General features: G+C 40.3%; 1 protein-coding gene across 8 annotated transcripts in view; it reads right to left on the bottom strand.

The window, feature by feature from the left end:
• Window positions 1-25,726, bottom strand: part of NT5DC1 (5'-nucleotidase domain containing 1) — a 231,464-nt gene that overhangs the window by 85,868 nt on the left and 119,870 nt on the right. For all 8 annotated transcript variants that reach the window (XR_006289557.1, XR_006289558.1, XM_037894667.2 and 5 more), the window contains exon 7: window positions 3,708-3,882. Coding sequence is in view for 6 of the 8 variants with exons in the window: in XM_037894667.2 (XP_037750595.2) it covers window positions 3,708-3,882 (175 nt within the window). In the remaining 2 variants the exon portion in view is untranslated. The remainder of the gene's footprint in view (window positions 1-3,707; window positions 3,883-25,726) is intronic.

Below are 25,726 nucleotides of genomic sequence, written 5' to 3'. Positions count from 1 at the left end.
GCAAGCAACAATGAGGGAACTGAAAAGCCAAAGAGTATAACCAGGAGTTATGCAGTGAACTAGTGCGAGGGAACATTTCAGATGAACACGAGGAAAAAATTCTTAACAGTAGCATCGAGTAGATTGTGGAACAGGCAGACTCTCAAGGGAAGTGGTGGAAGCCACATTCCCTGACTCATTTAAAATAGGATTGTGCTGAACACTGAAGGCCACAATCCTACATAGGCATGGAAATGGACAAGGTGACCTAGTAAGGTTCTTCTATTTCTAATCTCCACCTTTTCAAGAGAGCTGCGCTTAACAAGGGAAATCATCCCTATTGACAAAGTAAGATATGTCTATACTGCAGGCGTCTTTCAGTGGGGTGTGTACAGTACATACATGCATAGCCTCTGCTAGCATGGGTATAAATAGAATTGTAGCTGGTGAGGCATGGTTCAGGCATATAAAGACATGCCTGAAGGGTGAGGGTATGCACCCAAGTACATACATTTCACAGCTCTCTACTCGGCCAAGCCATGGCTCTCCATCTCCCCTGATACTTTTAGCAGCACAGCATCCTGCTGCTGCAGCCTTTCCCATCCCCAGGAAAAGACTCCAGCAGCAGAGAAAAGCTCCGGCAGCTCCCAACTGTCGTAGCCTTACCCTGCTGCAGGGAAAGATTCCAGCAATGGGGAGCTACCGAAGCTTTTCCTTGCTGTCTCCCCCCGGCCAGAGCCTTTCACTGACACATACAGCTATCAGAGTGGTAGCCATGTTAGTCTGTATCAGCAAAAACAATGAGGAGTCCTTGTGGCACCTTAGAGACTAACAAATTTATTTGAGCATAAGCTTTCGTGAGCTACAGCTCACTTCATCGGATGCATCAAGTTCAAGAAAGCTTCTGCTCAAATAAATTTGTTAGTCTCTAAGTTGCCACAAGCATTCCTTTTCTTTTTGTGGATACAGACGAACACGGCTGCTACTCTGAGACCTAGTTTTGGAATGTTATGATTCCTGATGTCAGATTTGTGTCCATTTATTCTTTTGCACAGAGACTGTCCAGTTTGGCCAATGTACATGGCAGAGGGCCATTGCTGGCACATGATGGTATATATCACACGGGTAGATGTGCAGGTGAATGAGCCCCTGATGGTGTGGCTGATGTGGTTAGGTCCTATGATGGTGTGCCTTGAATAGATATGTGGACAGAGTTGGCACCGGGATTTGTTGCAGGATTTGGTTCTTGGGTTGGTGTTTTTGTTGTGTGTGTGTAGTTGCTGGTGAGTATTTGCTTCAGGTTGTGGGGCTGTCTGTAAGCGAGGACTGGCCTGTCTCCCAAGGTTTGTGAGAGTGAGGGATCGTCCTTCAGGATAGGTTGTAGATCCTTGATGATGCTCTGGAGAGGTTTTAGTTGGGGGCTGTAGGTGACAGCTAGTGGCCTATCATTACAAAACCTAAACCTATGCCACAAGAACATATAGCTATATATGACAGTGTGGCTGTAGCAGGCTTTTCACTCTGCCATGTAGCCGCAGTCTTTAAGATCTCTTGCACACCAGTAGAGAACTATTAGAACATTACATACTCAACTAAAGGGAGGCACAGGTATCAATGCATGGATGAGAGTGCTTGCAATGATATAAATGGCTACAGAAAGTCCATGGTAGTAGAGAATCAGTCCCTGGGTGTACTACTCATTTCAGTATAACTTTTTTTGGTTTTGAGGGGTGGTAGGAGGAAACAGATTCCACCTTAGTGGCAGCAGGTGCAAGTCTCATCAAAGATAGTAGAGTTGTAGCTGCTGCTGCCAGGATTCTGTTTGGATCTGGGAGCATTGGGAATGGTATGGCATGAGTTGTGCTATTGTTGGGATGCAGCTGTGTCTTACACTTTTATATCAGTTGTGCTTTTCCTGCTGCATCATCCCTTTTCTACTCAATTTCTATACGTAATACACTCACTAGGCTTTCACCCACTGACAGCCAGAATAGTTACAATATGCTGCCACCTAAAACTGTTTTATGAATGAAGTTACACTCAGTGTGTAACCTACACCATTATTAACGTCATGGATTTGTCCCAAAGATTTCAGTGGGAGTTAAGCCCACAAACTTTGGGTTGCATTTGGCTTAGCCAGCCAAATTCTCAATATTATGAGCTTGAAAAATCTGTGGATACAAATAGGTGCCATCATTGGCAGCTGTAGATCTCAAATGAATTGCAGTGAACCATCTGTCTGTGAAATTACCTATTCTGCCCAAGTACTGTAAATATATGTTTTCTGTGCACAATTATCTTTTTGGCAACCATGCATTAAGAGCAATGATAAGTTATTTATAGGCTCTTCTCTGAGGGTTATTGTATAGTATCTGAGCAGCTCACATACATTCATCAGCACAACAACCCTGTAAGGTAAGACACAGTGTTACAACTTTACACCTGGGGAACGGAGGCACAAAGATTGAAGGAATTATTACGGTAACTCAGGAAGTCTGTGGTAGAGCTGTGATCTAGATCGGACAGTGGATTGAGAGTTGGGAGACCTGGGTTGTATTCTAAGGAAAAGAGTAAAGCAATCTGGTCCTCTGGATATATCATGATATGGGGTTCCCTGTAGCCTCATCCCCATGTTGTGGCCCTGCACGCCGCATGGAATGATGATGACAAAGGGTCCTATACACTCCCAGAGAGGCAGGAGAATGGCAAGAGGTCCCCCTCTTAACTTCAAAAGTGGCAACAAGGGAACTTCTCTCCTCAGGAGCAACAGGGGCCCCTCCCCGAGAGAGAGAGAGAGAGATGGCAGCAGGGGGTGGCCTTACTACATACCTCAGTAACTGGTAAATATTTGCTTGGGAGGGTGGGCCGGCCAGGGCCGGCCACTGCAATCTAGTTCTCTTGCCATATACAGAATCCTCTGCTAGGGTGATGATGGTGGGGCCTACAAGAGCAGTGGGCTTTAGAATTAATACCCTACTGAGATGCATGGGGTCATTCACACTTCTCAGAACTATATTTTTAAGTTGTCTGCAGATTCAAACAGACATCACTGCACCGGTTAATCCTTGGTCACATTTTCAACCTTTTCTTCACAACTGCAAAGGCTAGAAACTTACTTTTTATTTAAAAAATGGAAGTCTAGATTCTGATACAATTGCAAGATATCAGCAGACAGGGGGCCCTTGGCATAGCCCTGTAGGCCTATGCACTCATCTGGCCCCACTTGTCTGTGCCAATGACCTGCTGTGTGACCTTGGGCAAGTTGCTTCACATCTCTCTGCATCTCAGTTTCTTCTCCCTTCTCTTTGTCTATCTTGTCTATTTAGATTGTAAGAGCTTCAGGGCAGGAATTGCCTCTCACCATATGTTTGTACAGTGCCTACCATAACAGGGCCCCTATCTAGATTTGGGCATCTAGGGCCATTCATAATACAATTAAGAAAGAAATAAAGGCCAGTGCCTTAGCCACAAGGCTATCTTTCTGCTCCTTACAAGGCCCATCTTTTGAAAAACTGGTTATTCAATGTGAAATACTACTTATAAAAATGTATAGTTTTAAGGACAGCCCATAGCTACTGGTCTCCCAGTTCTGAGATAATGTGAAACAGTAACTAGAAACAGACCCAAACCTCGAGCTTTACTGCTCAGGGCCATATCCAAATCTAACCATGGTTACTGCTCTCTGGGAGGTCTAATCGGAAATGAACTGAGATCAGCAGTACACTTACCCAAGGATGTGTTCACACAGGAGTCTGCAGTAGTCACTGTGAGAGCTGGTAATCAACAGCAGGACCTTCCCAGCATTTTTCAGTTGCCTCAGCCACTTTTTTACAGACTCAGGGCAACTTTGTAAATATTTGGCTGGATCATTTTTCACTTCTGGGAAATATGCCCCACCGTTTTCTGAAAAATAAAAATGTTAATTATTTTCTACCATCCAATCATATTTGCAAATTATGCTAAACACAGCAATTTTTCCTTTCTTCCATAGTCAAAAGTAAATAAATAAAAAGATAAAAAAATAAAATGTAAAAGACTGATATAAAAAAAGCAGAGAAATCTTAAAAGTTGCACAGGGCTATAATTCTTGACTTACATAAAAAAGGAAAAGAAAACAATGTGACATATAATAGCAGAAAATTGTATGTAATTATCTCTCTCCAGTATTACATACATTTCACAGCTATTGCCCTAATTTTTTTTTTTTGTTTTCTCACAATATTTTAAATCATCAATTATTGTCCTGAAAAGCACTGTAGGGTTTTGTGTATGATATATCACTTTATTGATTTTCAGTTTTTGGATATTCAATTTGAGGTTACTTAAATAGGCCTGGTCTCCAGAAAGTGCTGAGCACCTGCCTCCTGACGATCAGAGATCTCTAAGATATCTCAAAAAAATGGAGGCACCCAAAATCAGCAGTTACTTTCGAAACTTTCGGTCAGTATCAACTGATCTGTAGCAGCATTCCTATATCAATGCCATTATTTCTCAGATCAGTTTTTTTAATGCATGTCACCATTTTATCTGATAAAGGCTGATGTAATAATAATTAGGGCTGTCAAATGATTAAAATAATTAATTGTGATTAGTCACAGTTTTAATCACACTGTTAAACAATAACAGAATGCCATTTATTTAAATATTTTGGATGTTTCTCTACATTTTCAAATATATAAATTTCAATTACAACATGGAATACAAAGCATACAGTGCTCACTTTATATTACTATTTTTGATTACAAATATTTGCAATGTAAAAAAGAAAACTCACCCCCGCAGTATTTTTCAATTCACTGCAAACAAGTACTGTAGTGCAATCTCTTATTGTGAAAGTGCAACTTACAAATGTAGAATTTTTTTTATACATAACTGCACTCAAAAACAAAACAATGTAAAACTTTAGAGCCTACAGGACCATGCAGTCCTACTTCTTGTTCACCAAACCACTAAGACAAACAAGTTTGTTTACATTTACGGGAGATACTGCTGCCCAATTTTCATTTACGTCTCTCCTGAAACTGAGAACAGGCATTCGCATGGCACTTTTATAGCCAACGTTGCAGGGTATTTACGTGCCAGATATGCTAAACATTTGTATGCCCTTTCATGCTTTGACCACCATTCCAGAGGACATGCTTCCATGCTGGTGATGCTTGTTAAAAAAAATAATGCATTAATTAAATTTGTGACTGAACTCCTTTGGGGAGAATTGTATACTACTATTTCTTTTATCTTTTCTACATTGCAAAATATTTGTAATAAAAAATAATATTAAGTGACCACTGTATTTCAAAGAATCCCTATTGAGGTTACAGGGACAAACCATCCCGATGTGCCGAAAGAATAGTAAATATGGCAGGCGACCAGCTTGGCTTAACAGTGAAATCCTTGCGGATCTTAAACATAAAAAAGAAGCTTACAAGATGTGGAAGATTGGACAAATGACCAGGGAAGAGTATAAAAATGTTGCTCGGGCATGTAGGAATGAAATCAGGAGGGCCAAATCGCACCCGGAGCTGCAGCTAGCAAGAGATGTTAAGAGTAACAAAAAGGGTTTCTTCAGGTATGTTGGCAACAAGAAGAAAGCCAAGGAAAGTGTGGGCCCCTTACTGAATGAGGGAGGCAACGTAGTGACAGAGGATGTGGAAAAAGCTAATGTACTCAATGCTTTTTTTTGCCTCTGTCTTCTCGAACAAGGTCAGCTCCCAGACTGCTGCGCTGGACAACACAGCATGGGGAGTAGGTGGCCAGCCCTCTGTGGAGAAAGAAGTGGTTCGGGACTATTTAGAAAAGCTGGACGTGCACAAGTCCATGGGGCCGGATGCGTTGCATCCGAGAGTGCTAAAGGAGTAGGCGGCTGTGATTGCAGAGCCATTGGCCATTATCTCTGAAAACTCATGGTGATCGGGGGAAGTCCTGGACGACTGGAAAAAGGCTAATGTAGTGCCCATCTTTAAAAAAGGGAAGGAGGAGGATCCTGGGAACTACAGGCCAGTCAGCCTCACCTCAGTCCCTGGAAAAATCATGGAGCAGGTCCTCAAGGAATCAATCCTGAAGCACTTACACGAGAGGAAAGTGATCAGGAACAGTCAGCATGGATACACCAAGGGAAGGTCATGCCTGACTAATCTAATTGCCTTCTATGATGAGATTACTGGTTCTGTGGATGAAGGGAAAGCAGTGGATATATTGTTTCTTGACTTTAGCAAAGCTTTTGACATGGTCTCCCACAGTATTCTTGCCAGCAAGTTAAAGAAGTATGGGCTGGATGAATGGACTATAAGGTGGACAGAAAGTTGGCTAGGTTGTCGGGCTCAATGGGTATTGATCAGTGGCTCCATGTCTAGTTGGCAGCCGGTATCAAGTGGAGTGCCCCAAGGGTCGGTCCTGGGGCCGGTATTGTTCAATATCTTCATAAATGATCTGGAGGATGGTGTGGATTGCACTCTCAGCAAATTTGCGGATGACACTAAACTAGGAGGAGTGGTAGATATGGTGGCAGGTAGGGATAGGATACAGAGGGACCTAGACAAATTGGAGGATTGGGCCAAAAGAAATCTGATGAGGTTCAACAAGGATAAGTGCAGAGTCCTGCACTTAGGACGGAAGAATCCAATGCACCGCTACAGACTAGGGACCGAATGGCTAGGCAGCAGTTCTGCGGAAAAGGACCTAGGGGTGACAGTGGACGAGAAGCTGGATATGAGTCAGCAGTGTTCCCTTGTTGCCAAGAAGGCCAATGGCATTTTGGGATGTATAAGTAGGGGCATTGCCAGCAGATCGAGGGACGTGATCGTTCCCCTCTATTCAACATTGGTGAAGCCACATCTGGAGTACTGTGTCCAGTTTTGGGCCCCACACTACAAGAAGGATGTGGAGAGAGTCCAGCGAAGGGCAACAAAAATGATTAGGGGTCTGGAACACATGACTTATGAGGAGAGGCTGAGGGAACTGGGATTGTTGAGTCTGCAGAAGAGAAGAATGAGGGGGGATTTGATAGCTGCTTTCAACTACCTGAGAGGTGGTTCCAAAGAGGATGGTTCTAGACTATTCTCAGTGGTAGCAGATGACAGAACAAGGAGTAATGGTCTCAAGTTGCAGTGGGGGAGGTTTAGGTTGGATATTAGGAAAAACTTTTTCACTAGGAGGGTGGTGAAACACTGGAATGCATTACCAAGGGAGGGGGTAGAATCTCCTCCCTTAGAAGTTTTTAAGGTCAGGCTTGACAAAGCCCTGCCTGGGGTGATTTAATTGGGGATTGGTCCTGCTTTGAGCAGGGGGTTGGACTAGATGACCTCCTGAGGTCCCTTCCAACCCTGATATTCTATGATTCTATGATTCTATGACTGTGCACTTTATATTCTGTATTGTAACTGAAATCAATATATTTGAAAATGTAGATAAACATCCAAAAATACTTATAATAAATTTCAGTAGGTATTCTATTATTACCAGTGCGATTAAAACAGTGATTAATAGTAATTAATTTTTTTAATAGTGTCAATTTGTTTTGAGTTAATTGCTGGAGTTAACTGTGATTGACAGCCCTAATAATATTTAATAATAATAATAAAATAATTCCACTGTGCTCTCATGTAGCACATTTTCAGTTCAGAAAATCTCAAAGATTTTTACAAAGAAAGGCCAGTATCATTATCCTCATTTTACAAATGGAGAAACTGAGGCACTGGGAGATGATGGGACATGACCAAAGTCACCCAGCAGGCCAATGGCAAAATTAAGAACAGAACCCAGGTCCCCTAAGTCCAGTCTAGTGAGAGCTACTCAGCTGATGTACTGCACACTGATTGGAGGCGTAAAACAAACAAATCCAACCTCTGCTCTCAGTAGAGCCATTAATGCCCATTTTGTGGGTGTAATAGAAACAGAATTTGGCCTTTACAGGTAAACATATTCTTCTGAACATATGCCTCAAAGCATACTGGACTCTGAAGAATAACACTAATCAGTTATTAAGAATTAGTCCATTCATTAATGTGACTGACTGACAAAGACTTCTCTTGGTTTATGTCAATTTACCATTATCATTAATCTGTTTTATTCTTTACTACAGTTTCCTAAAACAATATATTGTCTATATGCTCATGCACTGCAGACACAAGTTATTACCAAAAAACCCGAAAGCTAGTTTTCTAAGAGAGAAATGTTTACGAAAAGAGGCATGAATGAGACAAAGTTTAACACACAATTTGTATGTCTCATGGAGTCATCATCAATACAAGAATATTTTTTGTCCATCATTTTGTTCTATATGGAACTATCTGTAGTCAACTTCACTGAATGATGTAATAAATCCCAGACACTATTTAGACTTGCATGTGAGTAATGCTGTTTTTTCATTTAAAAAAAAAAGATTTAAACCACTTGAACTTGAGTTTTTAACGAGAGAGAAAACATGTATAACTAAAACAGCAGTCTCAAACAAAGATAAAATATTAAATATAACACTTTCATAACTGCTATGTACTCAAACCTTCTACAGACTTTTTTTTTTCCTTTTTAAAGCAACAGATTTGGATTAGGTTTAGCTAGCACAGCAACTAGAGAAGAGACAGAATGACTTAATTTAGTTTCAAGTTATAAGTAGGTTACCACTCTGATTCTCCATGGAATCTGGGTCAGAAAGCACAGTGGGCTTTGCCATGGGTATACGAGTACATTCCAGCAGTCTGTATTATGTATTGTTTTAAGAACCAGCCAAGACCATGATTTTTTGATGAAACAAAGATTTACCAAGGAATGTTTCTTTTCTTTAGTGTGAATGCTGTTGGGGACAAGAAACTTGAGGTTTCTATTGCAGAAGATGAAGTAATTTTTTTGGACTTTCATTAGTAATATATACTGTATGCTGTGCTCTATATGACAGCTCAGCCGCCCGCAACCCATTTCATTTTTATTTAGAAAGCATCATTAGGCAAGAACTGATGGGGACCCAAGAGAAATGCTTGTATGACATTCCACCCCCTACTGGCTCAGTCTATTGAGAGAGAGGCAGGTCAGGTTTCCTATATGAACAGTAGTTTATTACCTTCTCACCCTAAGGTAAATAGGCCTGTTTTATCACATGTTGTTGGCACATATTTTCTTTGGCCCTTATCAAATCCTTTTTTGTCTTTTGAGGACAATTCTGTGATGTGTAGTTAATCTGTGGATTTGCTATTAGGCTGCTAGTATGAAAAAGAAGTTCCTTGCTTCTATGTCAGAAATATATGGTGATGAAAAAGAGAGACTGAGGGTGTTTAAACATGACACTCTTTTTCACAGTATACTAATAAGTAGTTACTGCATGATAAATCCTTTGTAGACTACTCTATGTAGTCTGGTCGCTATCTCTGAAATTAAAAGTTTAATCAACACTCGATTCAGCTGCTATCCAAGAACTTCTTAATGCTAACTGACAAAGAGGTAGAGAGGGGTATCTCCTCATTAAAAATGGATACACTTGGACTGAGGTTGAGATGGAAATAGGAGACAGACTTGTTGAAAGTCTCTGGGTAAGGATAAAAGGGGTAAAAAACAAGGGAGATGTCATGGTAGGGGTCTACTACAGACCACCTAACCAGGAAGAAGAGGTGGATGAGGCTTTTATAAAAACAACTAACAAAATCATCCAAAGCAAGGGCTTGGTGGTGATGGGGGACTTCAGTGACTCAGATATCTGTTGGGAAGATAACACAGCAGGGCACAGATTATCCAACAAGTTCTTGGAATGTATTGGAGACCATTTTTTATTTCAGAAAGTGGAGAAAGCTACTAGGGGAGAGGCTGTTCTAGATTTGATTTTGACAAATAGGGAAGAACTGGTTGAGAATTTGAAAGTGGAAAGCAGCTTGGGTGAAAGTGATCATGAAATGATAGACTTCATGATTCTAAGGAATGGTAGGAGGGAGAACAGCAAAATAAAAGACAATGGATTTCAAGAAGGTAGACTTTAGCAAACTCAGGGACTTAGTAGGTAAGATCCCATGGGAAGCAAGTCAAAGGGGAAAAACAACTGAAGACAGAGTTGGCAGTTTTTCAAAGAGACATTTTTAAGGGCACAAGAGCAAACTATTCCAGTTCGTAGGAAAGACAAGAAGTATGGCAGGAAACTACCCTGGCTTACCCAGGAGATCTTCAATGATCTAAAAATTAAAAAAGAGTTCTACAAAAAGTAGAAAATAGGTAAAATTACAAAGGATGAATATAAACAAATAACACAAGTATGTAGGGACAAAATTAGAAAGGCCAAGTCACAAAACAAGATCAAACTAGTTAGAGACATAAAGGGTAACAAGAAAAAATTCTACAAATACATTAGAAGCAAGAGGAAGACTAAGGACAGGGTAGGCCCATTAGTCAATGACGGAGGAAAAATAACAGAAAATGTGGAAATGGCATAGGTGCTTAATGACTTCTTTGTTTTGGTTTTCACCAAGAAGGTTGGTGGTGACTGGACATCTAACATAGTGAATGTCAGTGAAAATGAGGTAGGATCAGAGGCTAAAATAGGAAAAGAACAAGTTAAAAATTATTTAGACAAGTTAGATGTCTTCAAGTCACCAGGGCCTGATGAAATGCATCCCAGAATACTCAAAGAGCTGACTGAGGAGATATCTGAGCCATTAGTGATTATCTTTGGAAAGTCATGGAAGACAGGAGAAGACTGGAAAAGGGCAAATCTCTAAAAAGTGAAATAAGGACAACCCGGGGAATTACAGACCAGTCAGCTTAACTTCTGTACCTGGAAAGATAATGGAGCAAAAAATTAAGTAATCAGTTTGCAAACATCTAGAGGATAATAAGGTGATAAGTAACAGCCAGCCTGGATTTGTCAAGAACAAATTGTGTCAAGCCAACCTGATAGTTTTCTTTGACAGGTAACAAGCCTTGTGGATAGGGGGAAGTGATAGACGTGGTATATCTTGATTTTAGTAAAGCTTTTGATAGTGTCTCACATGACTTTCTCATAAACAAACTAGGGAAATGCAACCTAGATAGAGCTACTATAAGGTGGGTGCAAAACTGGTTGGAAAACTGTTCCCAGAGAGTAGTTGTGAGTGGTTCACAGTCATACTGGAAGGGCATAACGAGTGGGGTCCCGCAGGGATCAGTTCTGGGTCTGGGCCTGTTCAATATCTTCATCAATGATTTAGATAATGGTATAGAGAGTACACTTATAAAGTTTGCAGACGATACCAAGCTGGGAGGGGTTGCAAGTGCTTTGGAGAATAAGATTAAAATTCAAAATGATCTGGACAAACTGTAGAAGTGGTCTGAAGTAAATAGGATGAAATTCAATAAGGACAAATGCAAAGTATTCCATTTAGGAAGGAACAATCAGTTGCACACATACAAAATGGGAAATGACTGCCTAGGAAGGAGTCCTGCAGAAAGAGATCTGGTGGTCATAGTCGACCATAAGTGAAATATGAGCCAACAGTGTAACACTGTTGCAAAAAAATCAAACATCATTCTGGAATGTATTAGCAGGAATGTTGTAAGAAAGACGTGAGAAGTAATTCTTCTGCTCTAATTAGGCCTCAACTGGAGAATTGTGTCCAGTTCTGGGAGCCACATTTCAGGAAAGATGTGGACAAATTGGAGAGAGTCCAGAGAAGAGCAAAAAGATGATTAAAGGTCTAGAAAACATGACCTATGAGGGAAGGCTGAAAAAATTGGGTTTGTTTAGTCTGGAAAAGAAGACTGAGAGGGGACACGATAACAGTTTTCAAGTACATAAAAGGTTGTTACAAGGAGGAGGAAGAAAAATTGTTTTTCTTAACCTCTGAGGATAGGACAAGAAGCAATGGGCTTATATTGCAGTAAGGGATGTTTAGGTTGGACATTAGGAAAAACTTTCTAACTGTCAGAGTGATTAAGCACTGGAATAAATTGTCTAGGGAGGTTGTGGAATCTCCATCATCGGAGATTTTTAAGAGCAGGTTAGACAAACACTTGTCAGGAATGGTCTAGATAATACTTAGCCCTGCCATGAGTGCAGGGGACTGGACTAGATGACCTCTCGAGGTCCCTTCCAGTCCTATGATTCCAATAGGTACATTGTGGTTCACCAAAGAATGTTATGTGTGGTCTGAAATGAAAGCCAGTCTCTCAATAGTTATTAACATCACTGTGAAATGTATATACAGGTACTATGTAAGAAGTTACGTTTGTGTGTGTGTGTGTGTGTGTGTGTGTAACATAACTCCTTACATAGTACCTGTATATACACACACACACACACACAGAGTACCTGTGTGTAATATACACACACACTGAAAATATGTTCTTAAGAGTCTGTATCAAGTTATCAGCAGCGGTGAAAACCAGGTTTTCTGTTAGACAGGAAATGTTTATTCACCTCTCTCTCTGTTGGGATATAAATTAAGCACTGTAAGCAAACACAATGGATCCCCATTTACACACAAAGTCAGGTGTTAATAAAGAGATGTGAAATCAGCAAGAAGGGAGCACACGGGGGAAAAACACATACATTTTAGCATCTTCTAAGGAAGCAAAGCTCAAAAACAAAAAAAGGTACTATTTCAAAATGGGTGACCCGTGGCTGCCAGCAGCTCTGCAGATGGTGGCTCTCACCTGTATGGTTTCTAAAATACAAAACAATCTATTTATTTTCTATTATATCCCTCCTAAAACTTTTTCCAGTCCAACATATGTCAATGTCAGAGGGGAACGGGGGTGGGAACAATAACCATAAAAGATGTGTCCCAACTTATTACCCCATATGTCTATTTATAGCTTTAACATGTCTGTAAATATGCCCAAACCCCCACTGATAATCCTTGGCTCTTTAACAGAACAAAAACTTTCACAAAAAATGATAAAAAACATTTTTTTTTTATATAACACAAAATGGAATCAAGCAAGAAGTATCAATCAATCAAGTCTGCAGCTCTTCATCTTTTGATGGTTGGAGAAAGCATAACCCAACAAAGACATCAGAGTTTTGTGAAAGCCTCTGTTAAATGTGTGTTTCCATGGAACAAGGGCAGATTTTCAGTTTCCACTCTGGTCTCTAAACAAGTTTATCTAACTTCCTGAAATACAGCCTATGCTAACAAACAGGCAGTCAGTCTCTCAATAATTTTTCCCAACAACCTTTTTTAAAAGAACAAGAAGACAGAACTGTAACTAAATAAGAGGGCTGTTGTTTAGCACAGTAGAATATTAATACTTTGTCAGGATATTTGAAAGTACTTAGACATTTCTTATTTGTATTGTTTCACATTGCGTTTCCAAAGTTATACAAAGCACTCCTTTTACACATTCAAATCTTTCCTTCAGGTCTAGGTTCTTTTGGGTTTTTTTGCCTAACCTTTCACTGACAATTAAGGCGGATTCCGTGATTTCCAAAGACCTCCGTGACTTCAGCCAGCCCCGGCTGGGAGCTGCAGTGTCCCGTCGGCAGGTGGACCTCCCGCAGCTCCCAGCCACTCCGGGCGGCAGGGGGACCCCCGCAGCTCCCTGCTGCCTTCGGTGGCAAGGATGATCCCTGCAGCTCCCACCGCCGCAGGCAGCAGGGGGACCCCCAACGCTTGTGGCTTCTGTGGGCAGCAGGGGGGACCCCTGGACCACCCAGATGCCGCGGGTGGCAGTGGCCAGATCCCCGCAGCTCTCTGCCTCAATGGGCAACAGGAAGGACCCACAGAGCTCTCAGCCTCCATGACAGCAAGGGGAACCTCCGGAGTTTGGAGCCACCAGCAGAGGGGGACCCTGGAACTCCCAGACCACTCACAGCTGCCCAGGCTCCTCGTTTTAGCATGGATATTTTTAGTAAAAGTCAGGGACAGGTCATAGGCTTCCATGGATTTTTGATTATTGCCCGTGACCTGTCCATGACTTTTACTAAAAATATCCATGACAAAATCTTCATGCCTCATCTTTTAATTGCTTGTGCTACGGCTCCTTAATGCAGAGACCTTTCTAAAGGGTATATATTTTTATGAAGCACCATGCACTCCTATATTACTATATAATTAATAATGAGTGTTCCTGAAACCTTTACATATGCAAACCTCCCATTACAGTCAAAAGGAGATGTGTATGCACCATGACTGTAGCTTTGTCAATTCTTCCCAAACACAGTAATGCAAACATCGTCTTAAGTCTATTCTCCATCTCCGACAAGCATGACACCAAATGCTCAGTTTATTCTGCAAGTGCAGGTACCCAGTTCAATGAGCTAATACTGTACAGTACTTCTGTTGGGAAGGAGGGAGGAAAAACTGTCATTTCCCTCAGAGTTCCGGGTTATGCCACTTCCCTCTCAGGGTCTAATCAAAAGCCCACAGAAATGAATGGGAAAAAACTGCTAGTGACTTCAATGGGCTTTGGATCAGGCCAGCTGAGCCACAATACTTGTCTCTCAGCTATATCTGGATCTTCAGTGCACGTGTCCATGTTTTTTAAGGAGATTTATTTTTGGCAGGATGTCTGTCAGTCCAGAGTTCAGAATCAATATGTTATAATGCTGTTAATGCTTCTTAAAGGTTAGCTACTTGATTGAATTATAAGGAATGTACCAACCATTTGTATGGTTTGACTGAGAGGAAATGTATTCTAGAACTCAACCAAATACCACAAGCTATGAACTGCCAGTTTACAGCTTGTATCAGGTGGCTTTTGAGACAGTAATCATTTCTTGCAATTAAAAGTAGTATTTAGGAATGTGATTTAAACCCCTTTTCAATTCATAAAACATATAATTTAGCTATCAACATATCTTTCCTGAGGGCTCTTTTTTAAACTCTAAAGCAACTAAGATCTCATACAATTTATCTAATTTTTACCTACAAAGAGGTTTGCAGATGCTATTTGTATATTTGAGAAAAAAAGACAGAGTTTAAATAAAAGTCTTCATATAATAATGAATAATAACAATACCCATCTGAAAATCTCAAAGAACTTTTGTATTCAGATTGAAAAAGAAAGAGGCCTCTTTGCTAATCACCTAAAGGTCACCTCATCCCTCTGTGGCAGATCAGTCTCTCTTGTATGAACAGCTAGAATGAACTTGGAGCAGAAACAGATGACATATTTCTGCCCTAAGAGCTTACAATCTAATTTGAGATCTGACACCACAAATGAAAGGAAGCAAGGGAGAAAGGAGATAGGAAAGGGAAGAGGCAAGGATCATCATAATAAGATCAGGAGTACTTGTGGCACCTTAGAGACTAACAAATTTATTTGAGCACAAGTTGCATCCAATGAAGTGAGCTGTAGTTCAAGAAAGCTTATGCTCAAATAAATTTGTTAGTCTCTAAATTGCCACAAGTACTCCTTTTCTTTTTGTGGATACAGACTAACACGGCTGCGACTCTGAAACCTATAATAAGATCAGTTTATTATGTGCAAGTCTTACTGGTATTTCTCATTTTCTTATTTTAAGCTAGAATGGGCGTTCCAGAAAGAACAGAAGGCGGCAAGTGGGAAGGAAGGAAATATCAGCATAATGACGGATGAGGGAGAAAGGGGAAGCAGAGGAAAGTGTGGTTATATGTTGGAAGCCTGGGTTAGGACAGATATCACTAACGGGAGAGAAGGGGATTGATAATGATGACAGACTAGGAGAAAAGGTTGTGAAAGTAGAAGGATGGGAAGCTTGGAATAGGTAGAAGTAATGTTGGCAGAATAGAGGATTCACAGATTATTAGGCCAGAAGGGACCACTGGGATAATCTAGTCTGACCTCATGTATAAAACAGGTCATAAAGCTTCCCTGAATTAATTCCTGTTTGAAATAGAGCATATCATAAAAACAACCAGTACCATCCAATCTTGATTTAAAAAATATCTAGGTTTGGATAATCCACCATAACCCTTGGTAAATTGTTCCAATGGTTAATTACCCTCACTGTGAAAAAATGTGCACTTTATTTTGAGTAGGAATTTGACTAGTTTCAACTTCCAGTCATTGGACCACGTCATACCTTTGTCTGCTAGACTGAAGAGCCCTCTATTATCAAATTTCTGTACCCAATGTAGGTACTTCTAGACAGATCAAGTCACCTATTTAGTTTAACAAAAAAAAAAAGATTAAGTGATTGAGCTCCTTGAGTCTATCACTATAAGTCTATCACAGCAAGTTAAAAAAGTATGGATTGGATGAATAGCCTATAAGGTGGATAGAAAGCTGGCTAGATTGTCAGGCTCAATGGGGAGTGATCAACAGCTTGATGTCTAGTTGGCAGTCGGTACCAAACAGAGTGCCCCAGGGGTTGGTTCTGAGGCCGGTTTTGTTCAACATCTTTATCAATTATCTGGATGATGGGATTAATTGCACCCTCAGCAAGTTCGCAGATGACACTAAGATTGGAGGAGAGATAGATAAGCTGGAGGATAGGGATAGGGTCCAGAGTGACCTAGACAAATTGGAGGATTGGGCCAAAAGAAGTCCGATGAGGTTCAACAAGGATAAGTGCAGAGTCCTGCACTTAGGAAGGAAGAATCTCATGCACTGCTTCAGGCTGGGGACCGACAGGCTAAGCAGCAGTTCTACAGAAAAGGACTTGGGGATTACAGTGGACGAGAAGCTGGATATGAGCTTGCCTTTATTTCCAAGAAGGCTAATGGCATATTGGGCTGCATTAGTAGGAGCATGGCCAGCAGATCTTGGGAAGTGATTATTCCCCTCTATTGGGCACTGGTGAGGTCACATCTGTAGTACTGCATCCAGTTTTGCCCTCCCCCCCCCCACTATAGAAAGGATGTGAACGAATTGGAGAGAGTCCAGCGGAGTCCAACGAAAATGATTAGGGGGCTGAGGAACATGACTTATGAGGAGATGTTGAGGGACCTGGGCTTATTTAGTCTGCAGAAGAGAAGAGAAGAGAAGAGAAGAGAAGAGAAGAGAAGAGAAGAGAAGAGAAGAGAAGAGAAGAGAAGAGTGAGGGGGGATTTGATAGCAGCCTTCAACTACCTGAAGGGGGGTTCCAAAGAGGATGGAGCTAGGCAGTTCTCAGTGGTGGCAGGTGACAGACCAAGAAGCAATGGTCTCAAGTTGCAGTGGGGGAGGTCTAGGTTGGATATTAGGAAAATCTATTTCACTAGGAGGGAGGTGAAGCACTGGAATGGGTTACCTAGGGAGGTAGTGGAATCTCTATTCTTACAGGATTTTAAGGCCCGGCTTGACAAAGCCCTGGCTGGCATGATTTAGTTGGGGTTGGTCCTGCTTTGAGCAGGGTGTTGGACTAGATGACCTCCTGAAGTCTCTTCCAACCCTGATATTGTGTGATTCTAAGAGTGAAATTTCCTAATGAGACCTTTAAATCTCCGTATGTCTGGTGTATTTATCTTCAGTTGCTAGCGATCAGCTAAGAGGTCCATCAGGTACAAAACTGGCGCAACCAAAAATATGTAGGCATACATCTTTAGATCAAAGTTGAACATTCTTGGTTTATGTCCATTTGAGCTATAGTCATATCCTTTTCAACCTCTTCTATTATTTCTTCTGTGTGTATTCTGACATCATTGCACAGCATGTGATTCTAAAACATTTAACATGCAAGATTGTACCTATGCAACGTTTTGTCTGCTGCTCACCCAGTCCTGTGATGTATTATAGGAAATAGGAACGTCAATTTCCCAAGCACAAGCTATTTGAAAGTGAATTTCAGAATCTCATCTTTTATCTGCAATGGGGTGTTACCGCCACCTAGTGAGCAGTATATAAATTTCACCAGGAAAAACTGACTTTAAGTGTAATCATCTAAGGAGAGCAAAAGTCTCCCAGGAATGAGGAGTCCTGACTATCCCAAGGACTTCCACTCTCTCTGTGGCCTTCCACAACAGCTGAATTAATCCGGGCCTACGGGGCTAAGAGTGTTCAAGTGAAGCTCATGGGGATTCTTATGAAAAAGTCCTAAACAATGTAATAATGTTGAAAGTAACAGAGATATATAGACATTACTCTAAAAAGAGTAACAAAATAGTGAATGTTACCCTTTAAAAATTACACTGGCTGTTTATTATTCAGTATTAAGTTCTACATGATATTTCCCTAACAGGAGTCTGGGTGGTCTCACAGGCAGCCCCACTGCAGAGGAATTCCTTTTCATCAGAAATCAGACAGCCCTGCCCGTGTTCACTGTGAAATACAGAACCCTACTCTTCGCTATAGCCGTCCCACAAAATTAGTAACATCCTCACATACACTCACAGTGTGACATCAGGGAGGGGGCAAAGAATATAAATATGCTGATTCATGTAATTTTGAGCTAGACTGGCCCGAGCCCTACTGTGGACATACAGGGTGGTAGGGAGAGGAAGGGCTCCCCCCTCATGACCAAATTATAGCTGCCTGGATTGCTGCTCTGAGTATAGAAGGGAAATGGGGGCTACGTACCTGGTACTCTCAACTAAGAGCACGTGAATAGAGAGTGGGCAGAGCCGAGCTTCATACTTAAAAGGTATGAAGTAACTTGGTGTAGGGCGAAGCAAAGCTAGCAATATATAGGCTTTGACATGAACAGTTCAGTATGTTTTAAATTACAATCGTTTTGTCTCATCATTAGAAGCAAACTCCCCACAGATCAGGACACACCAACTCAAAGGGGAACCTGACCTGCCAGAAGAACAGATGCAACACCTGCAGACATTTCTCCACTGCTACAATGATCAACACCCCACACAATACACCTTTCAACATCCATGGGGTCCTACACATGCCTGTCACAACATGTTCTGTACCTCATCCAGTGCACTAAATGCCCCAACAGCAACAAAGTGATCACTCTATATCTGACCTCTCAGGTCCATCCTCAAAGGAAACCTGCACAACACCTTCAAAAGAGGACCTGAGAGCTAAAATTCATAACTTTACTAGACACTAAAAAACAATCTGTAACCCAGTAATCCCTCTTTTTGTCATATGACCACTTCACTTTGAGTGGTCCCTTAGAACATTTGCTAACTATTTATTCTAAACTCTCTGTTCAATCTTTTATTTAGCTGTGACACTCTTAGAATCTTCCCCAGACCTGAAGAAGAGCTCTGTGTAGCTGAAAAGCTTGTCTCTCTCACCAAGTGAAAGTGATCCAACAAAAGATATTACCTCACCTACCTTGTCTCGCAAGTGGTAACTAGGTAATATGGTATCTTATGCTGAAAAGTCTGAGCAGGAATATCTGTTTACATAAATACCTTTCATGCTTTGACAATCATGCTATTATTCATTTTCAGTAACAATACAAGTTAAGTAGAAATTTCAACTTGGTTGCTCATCAATAACTCTATTAATAGGGCCAGCTTGCCTTACCTGGATGACAGACAATTGAAGTCTTCAGCACTTTCTGTTGAAATGGTAGTTATAGCCATATTTCTGATAATTTTGCATCAAGTTGTGAGGGAAAGATTTATTTAATTTAAAGATTTCTGTATCAATAGCTTCCATCCATCTTTCTAAGGAATCTGTCATTGGGAATGTGTATCTTACCCAAAGAGTAATACAAACAGGGACACTGTTCATCTGAACCATCTGTCTTTTCATCTTATATCACCTATATTACAGCCTGTAGTATTAGTTCAGTAAGGGCCCAGCCCTGATCCTGTAAGTGTGAATGAGATCTCTGCCCTTCTTTTCAATGGGCAGCAGGATCAGCCCCTAAACTGGAATGCATTTAAAGGTAGATATATTTACTGTGCCATGCCAGATTCAAGTGGAAAACTGCTACGTCTGCAAGACCACCCACTCACTGCCTTGGATCTTCAAGTATAACTTTCACTGATATTGAAAGCATTATATGACCCTAAATTATATATATTCTGGAGTTAGTCTGAATAATTTACTGTTTACAAATGTATAAATATAAAGGACAGAAAGGTAGGTTGAGCTTCAGTTCTGCTAATTCCTCTGGTTAACCTGAGGAATTCTTATGAAAGGAGATAGATGCTAAGTATTCCAAAATAAGATTCTGTCAATGGTCACCATTCTCCAGGAATAACAGTGGCAATCCTGGTTTGATTCTATAAACAGAAGACTTGGAAAACTGCGGGGATAACGAGAGTGGGGGTTAATCACAGGGAATGTGAAAATGGTTTCTAGAATATGGATTAATGCTGAGTGATCTGGGGAACTAAGTTTAATATAAAGTATGTACTCTACCCATCACAACAGCATCTCAGTGTCCCACTTAAAATACTACTGTTTATATGGGGTAATCAAAACACACAATTTTGCATGCAAACAGTACATTACTCACAAACAAGGAGCTGTCTCACTATCATATAAAGATTCAGTTAAAACCTTGGATTAAAAGTTTTACCACAACAAAGGTACTTTGCCTTGAGCCCTGAAGTCTGTCAAACTCTGGTCTGATGAACCACCAGAGGGAGCAAGTTCCACAGCAGAGACAATGCTTCGACTGAAAAAAACACCCTACTTACTAACGGAATGTTATCTTCTTTAATCCAAGATGAGAGTTCAGACCCAAATTGTGTGAGCCAAATCTGAAATCACTTGGGAAGGTGCAATGACATGAGTCCCTGCACTTTGAAAGGAATAAAGAAATGCTTAAATGAGAATGCCTGCAGCTCTAGAATAAGTTAAGATGTGCTCCAATGCGAACCATATAGGTGAACTGTTATTTTTTAAACAGTGTTTGATGACCTATTGCTCATGCTAATATCCAGACTAAATTTAAAACCACAATTCACTCAGGTCCAATGTGGGCCTATATTTCTGCACACTCCATTGCCCCTTTCTTCTCTCTAGTGGGAAAAAATGAAAATAAAGTGTGAGAGAATAGGATTTTTCCCACCAAAATGAAATATGGAAAAAAATAAAAAATGTTTCAAGTGTTTTGTTGAAAAGTTAGAAATTTCAAGTGAAATGAAAAAAATAATTTCTTTAAAATATTTTTCATGAAACACTCTCTTTTTTGGATCAAATTACCTAGAAAAGTAAGCCATATGATATTCTGTGTGGTTCACAGAGAACAACATAGTGAAAAATGTAAAGTCTTTGGTGGCCTCAAATTTGTTACAGCCCTCAAACCTGAGCTCCAGAACTTTAGGTTTAACTGCCAGCCTATGATTATAAATTCTAAAAGGGTTGGCCGGAAGAGGGTTCAATAAATCTAATAAATAGTTACACAGATGTCTTGTGCTTGACAGCTAAAAATCTCATGTTAACAATATATTAAGTAACTGAAAAGTGTCAAAACATATACTCTTGTAGAGTCCGTGATATACTATACACTTTGTAACTTCACAGAAAAATAAAATATTTTAAAAACAAAACTTCTCTGTCCACTGTTGATCTCTGTACTTCCTCCCAAAATCTTAAAAACAAGATTTACCCATCTGTGTCTTGTTAGACTGGAGTTATACTTTTCTTTATCTAATTTTCCAGAAAGTCAAACACCAGCAAAACCAGCAAATATCTGGAGGAAATTCATTCAGACGTCCTTACATTGTTTATAACAATGAATACTTATGACAGGATAAAAGAATTACTCTGCACACCATCTGTACTACTCTGTGCTCTAGCCTGTGCATAATGTCTGATTAAAGTTGAATACAGGCCACCCACATCCATGAAAAGTACTGTACCATATATAAAATACAGTACGGAAATGAAGGAGATTTAACAGTGTTCCAAACAGAAGCAATTGACTAGTAGTGTTATTGATATTATAGTAGCAGACAGAAGCCCCTATTAGGATCACAGAATGGCTTTGATAGCCACTGTATGAACTCATAGAAAAACAATAGTCCCTGCCCCAAAGGAATTTATCAAATGTGAGATGAGAAGCAAAACATGAGTGTCAGAAACAAATAGAAATAATGAGGGAAGAGAACAAGGTTAACAATGAAAGACAACATATGATACAGTATACATCCAGGTGCACAGCCAGATGGATTGAGTCAATTAAGAATTTATAACATTTAATAAAATAATCAGAATTCCCTATTGGCCATTACCTAGCTTCAGGTATTATGCCTGAATTCTTACTGCCTAAAGACCAAATCATTTTCTCTCTCAAAGTAATGCAGAAGAAAATAATGCTGGCATATAAGTACACCACCCAATGCTGTAATAGGTTTAGTGATTCAAGTACAGGCTAATGTCTAGGAGAGTGCACAAGACGGGCAATAAATAAATAAAAAATAAATTTGAACAGAGGCAAACACTGCATGGCCTTCTGGGAAACACTGCACTCGATATTATTATTATTTATTAGGAATCTGCTGCTGGCGGCAGAGGCCCAAATCCCAGTATGTGTCTCACTATTTCTAGCCCCTTCTCCAAAATCATCCATACACATAATGGTTACAAACAGCACCTGTTTTCCTTTCAGGATGCAGGACGATTGGATAGGCTGTATTGCTAAACTGCCCAGACTTTTGTGCACAAGTTAGGGCAGCCCTTAAACTAGCAATGAGATTGCTGTTGGCTGCTACAAAGCCTTATAAAGGGAACACAGAGCATAAATCAGGAGTTCTCAGACTCTTCCCATAGACCACATATCTATTCCTCCTATCTGTGGTTCCATGATTTAAGTGTTCTGTAGGACCACTGTTGGAGGTCATGCTATGTTATGGCAGACGGACATTTTTCACTTTCACTTGGCCTGATCAGACTCATCTGTATTAGTTTGTTAAACTGTTCTTCACTACATGCAGGTCACAGGAACACAACTCTAATTTCCAGGTTCTTGTTACACACTCAGTAATGACAATATCTCAACAGTCCTAATGGAACTATTCATCTCCTTCGGTCTCTCTCTATGCTCTATCTTCTCTTCAGCCTTGTGACTTATTCAGCAGTACCTAAATATTAGTTTTCTATTTACCCCTCTTTTTCTCAGCCATCAACTGGACATATTCCCAAGCATGCACTCATTGGACAGATTATCCGAACAAGTACGTCTGGAGGGAATTGCCTAGAAGGGAAACCAACTAATAAGATTTCCTTTTTCTTTGAATCTTTAATACTACATTGTCTTACAAGTCTGTGGACTCCTCTTTCAAAGTTTACTAAACTCATGGTTCACTCTCTTAGGAGTGCTTTGATTCAGCGCTCTCAGTCTACTCAACTCTCTCCCCAAATGCCTTCCACAGAGAGGAAATGCAGAACACGGAAACTATCGCCTGTTCATCTACCTACAATAAATGTAATTCTCTCCTGCCTTACAGCTCAAGACATGACGGCAGGGTCTGCAGTCTAGGGCTAGTTTAATTCCACTCAAACCAGGTTTTGTGGGTTTTTGCAAGAAAAGCAGATTTTAAGGATATGGCAGTAAATGGAAGAAATGCCACCCTGATTTCAAAAGCAGTGACATTTTTTTTCCAGTGTTAGTCCCTCAGAGGTCATTGTAATTAAGAATCTCATACTTTACCTGACCTTACTGGATCAACTTATTAGATGTCAGATCACTGCATGTGCTCCTTTTAAGCTTTCAGAAACAGACTCTTTGGAATCTGCACACACTGTTCAGATCCAGCAGTGCCGTCACTGGCTCCTTAGCGGAACAATTCTTTCCAGCAGTTTCACATACCAGATAGGTCTAGTAGTTCAACTGTCAAACTCCCAGAGACCACTGAATTGTTGGCAGCTTCAAAGGTCTAAGATCTTTCCTGTTTGGGTTTTATTCAAAGCCCAATAAAGCAAATAGTTTGTGCAAAGACACAGGCGACTTAAAAGGATTTAAATTTTGGTGTTCTCCCCCTCCTCCTTGTTTTTGTTTTCCTCCTCTCCCTCCATCTGATGGTTGTTATCTTCAGCTGTTTGGAAGTAACCATTTCCCTCTGGAATAGGCATTAATGCCATTTATTGGCTTTCAGGATGGAAACAAGAGGCATCGCATATTCAAAAGGACTTATTTCATGCTGTTTCAAAATTTACCAGCAGAGCAGTTCAAATCATTTTCTACAGCCTGATCTGAGTTATCAACTTGATATTCTTTTATAACATTACTGATCTGGCTTCACTACAGATTTTTTTTTTTTACAATTATTACTATCCATAAAACAAGTGATTACATTCTATTATAATGATAAGCTGGGAGATCTATTGTCAGGAAATTAATCATTTTTATCACAAATTTTCCATATTTTAAAAACATCAGAAAAGTATACATTCCTAACACATGTTTAGATCCTACATATACCACTGAGGTCCTTTTAGTCTTCCATGTCCTCTTAATTTTTCTGAGAGCTAATAATATGAAACCAGAGTTGATCCCTTTACTTTGAAATACAACTAGAGTAATACAGCAGCAGGAACACTGAAAAAAGGGGATAAAGACAACTGCCTCAGTTTCCCCAGATCCTGTTTTATTTCAATGCACTTTGTTTACCCAAAGTTTATTACTTTGTTAATATAGTTAACAGCAATGTGGTGTTCCCGCTAAAGTAAGCTCTGTTCTGGTCAGCCTTAACATGACAGATGATGGTACCCAAGAACTGTGGTTACCCTCAGGACTCCATTTGGGGCCTGGAAAATATCCTCGAAACACAAATATGAAATACTATTGATAGATTTCTTGGTTTTAGCCATGAAAAGAAAATCCCTAGCATCCCTGGTAATGTAGAAAAAGCTCCAGTTACTGAAAATAAACCCTTTTTATATTAATGAAATCAGCACCAAACAAAAACCCATTTGAATGCCGCTTCAGACAGGAACAAAGGCCTCAGTTCTTTCTTCCTTCCTCCCACCTTTTTTGATATCAGGAAATCCAGAATTCAAAATCACTTAATCAAGTATTCTTAGGTGTTCCTTTCTAAAATATTTTTGCACTTTTGAAAAGCATGTTATTGTATGTAACCCATTTGTAATCAAGAAATTAGAGTCAGTTATTTGGACTGATGTATCTTTTCTGAGAACTGTTAATCCATTAAAATTTTTCTTTGGTTTGAACTTGTATTCAATTTCTGTACCTGGTGATGGGCTACATTGTACTTTCCCACAGAAAATTCCACAGTAGGGAGTAGAAAGCCTAGGAAACTCCAGCAGGTTTTCACCTGCTCCCTTCAAGGGAAAGGGCTTCAGGGGCCACAGAGAAGGCACAAGAAAAGTCTACGAGTCCAATGGGACACGAGGGGAGTTCTGCCATCAACCATACAGAGCTTGGAATCTCTCGCCCCGAACATACACACACCCTGAAGAGAAGCAGAGACTCCTCACAAATTAATGTTCTATGAACCCTTGGTCAGATAACCACTGGGAAGAGTGTGTGGAAGCATCCTTCAGAGAGTTGCTGGTGAATGGCTCCTCTCCCAAATTTCCCTGGAACATTAGGAGGAGTTCTGTGTGATATGGAAGCAGGAAGGAGTTCACTTCCTTCCATAACCCTACTTCTCACCCCATCTGTCCCTCCCATATTTTCATCCCCTCCATTCCTGTTTACAAAGGGGAGAATAAACTTCTATATTTAATTAGCAAACTTCCAAAACCTCTCTGGCTAAACATTTGAGTGAATCAGTTAAATGACTCCCTCTCCTCACCATTTAGTGTAAGGGAGAAACAACAAATTTCAGCAGCGTGCCACCAATGGAAACTTTTCCCAGACGTGAAAGGTGTTTTGATTTCACAGGAAAATAAGAAGGTGTTATATTCTTAGTAACTAGATCCACTTATTTATAGAGTTACTTGGTCTGCTAGGATTGTGATACAATTAGTTTGGAGAAACAAAAGAAAGAGCAAGTGGAATAATTTTGGTTCTTGTTAGTCAAAATGATTATAATCTATTTTATATCTTTTCTCCCTTCTTACAAAGTAA

Source organism: Chelonia mydas, chromosome 3 (genome assembly GCF_015237465.2).
Source record: "Chelonia mydas isolate rCheMyd1 chromosome 3, rCheMyd1.pri.v2, whole genome shotgun sequence".
Classification (NCBI taxonomy): domain Eukaryota; kingdom Metazoa; phylum Chordata; order Testudines; family Cheloniidae; genus Chelonia; species Chelonia mydas.
This window is presented reverse-complemented; position numbering and strand designations above follow the sequence as displayed.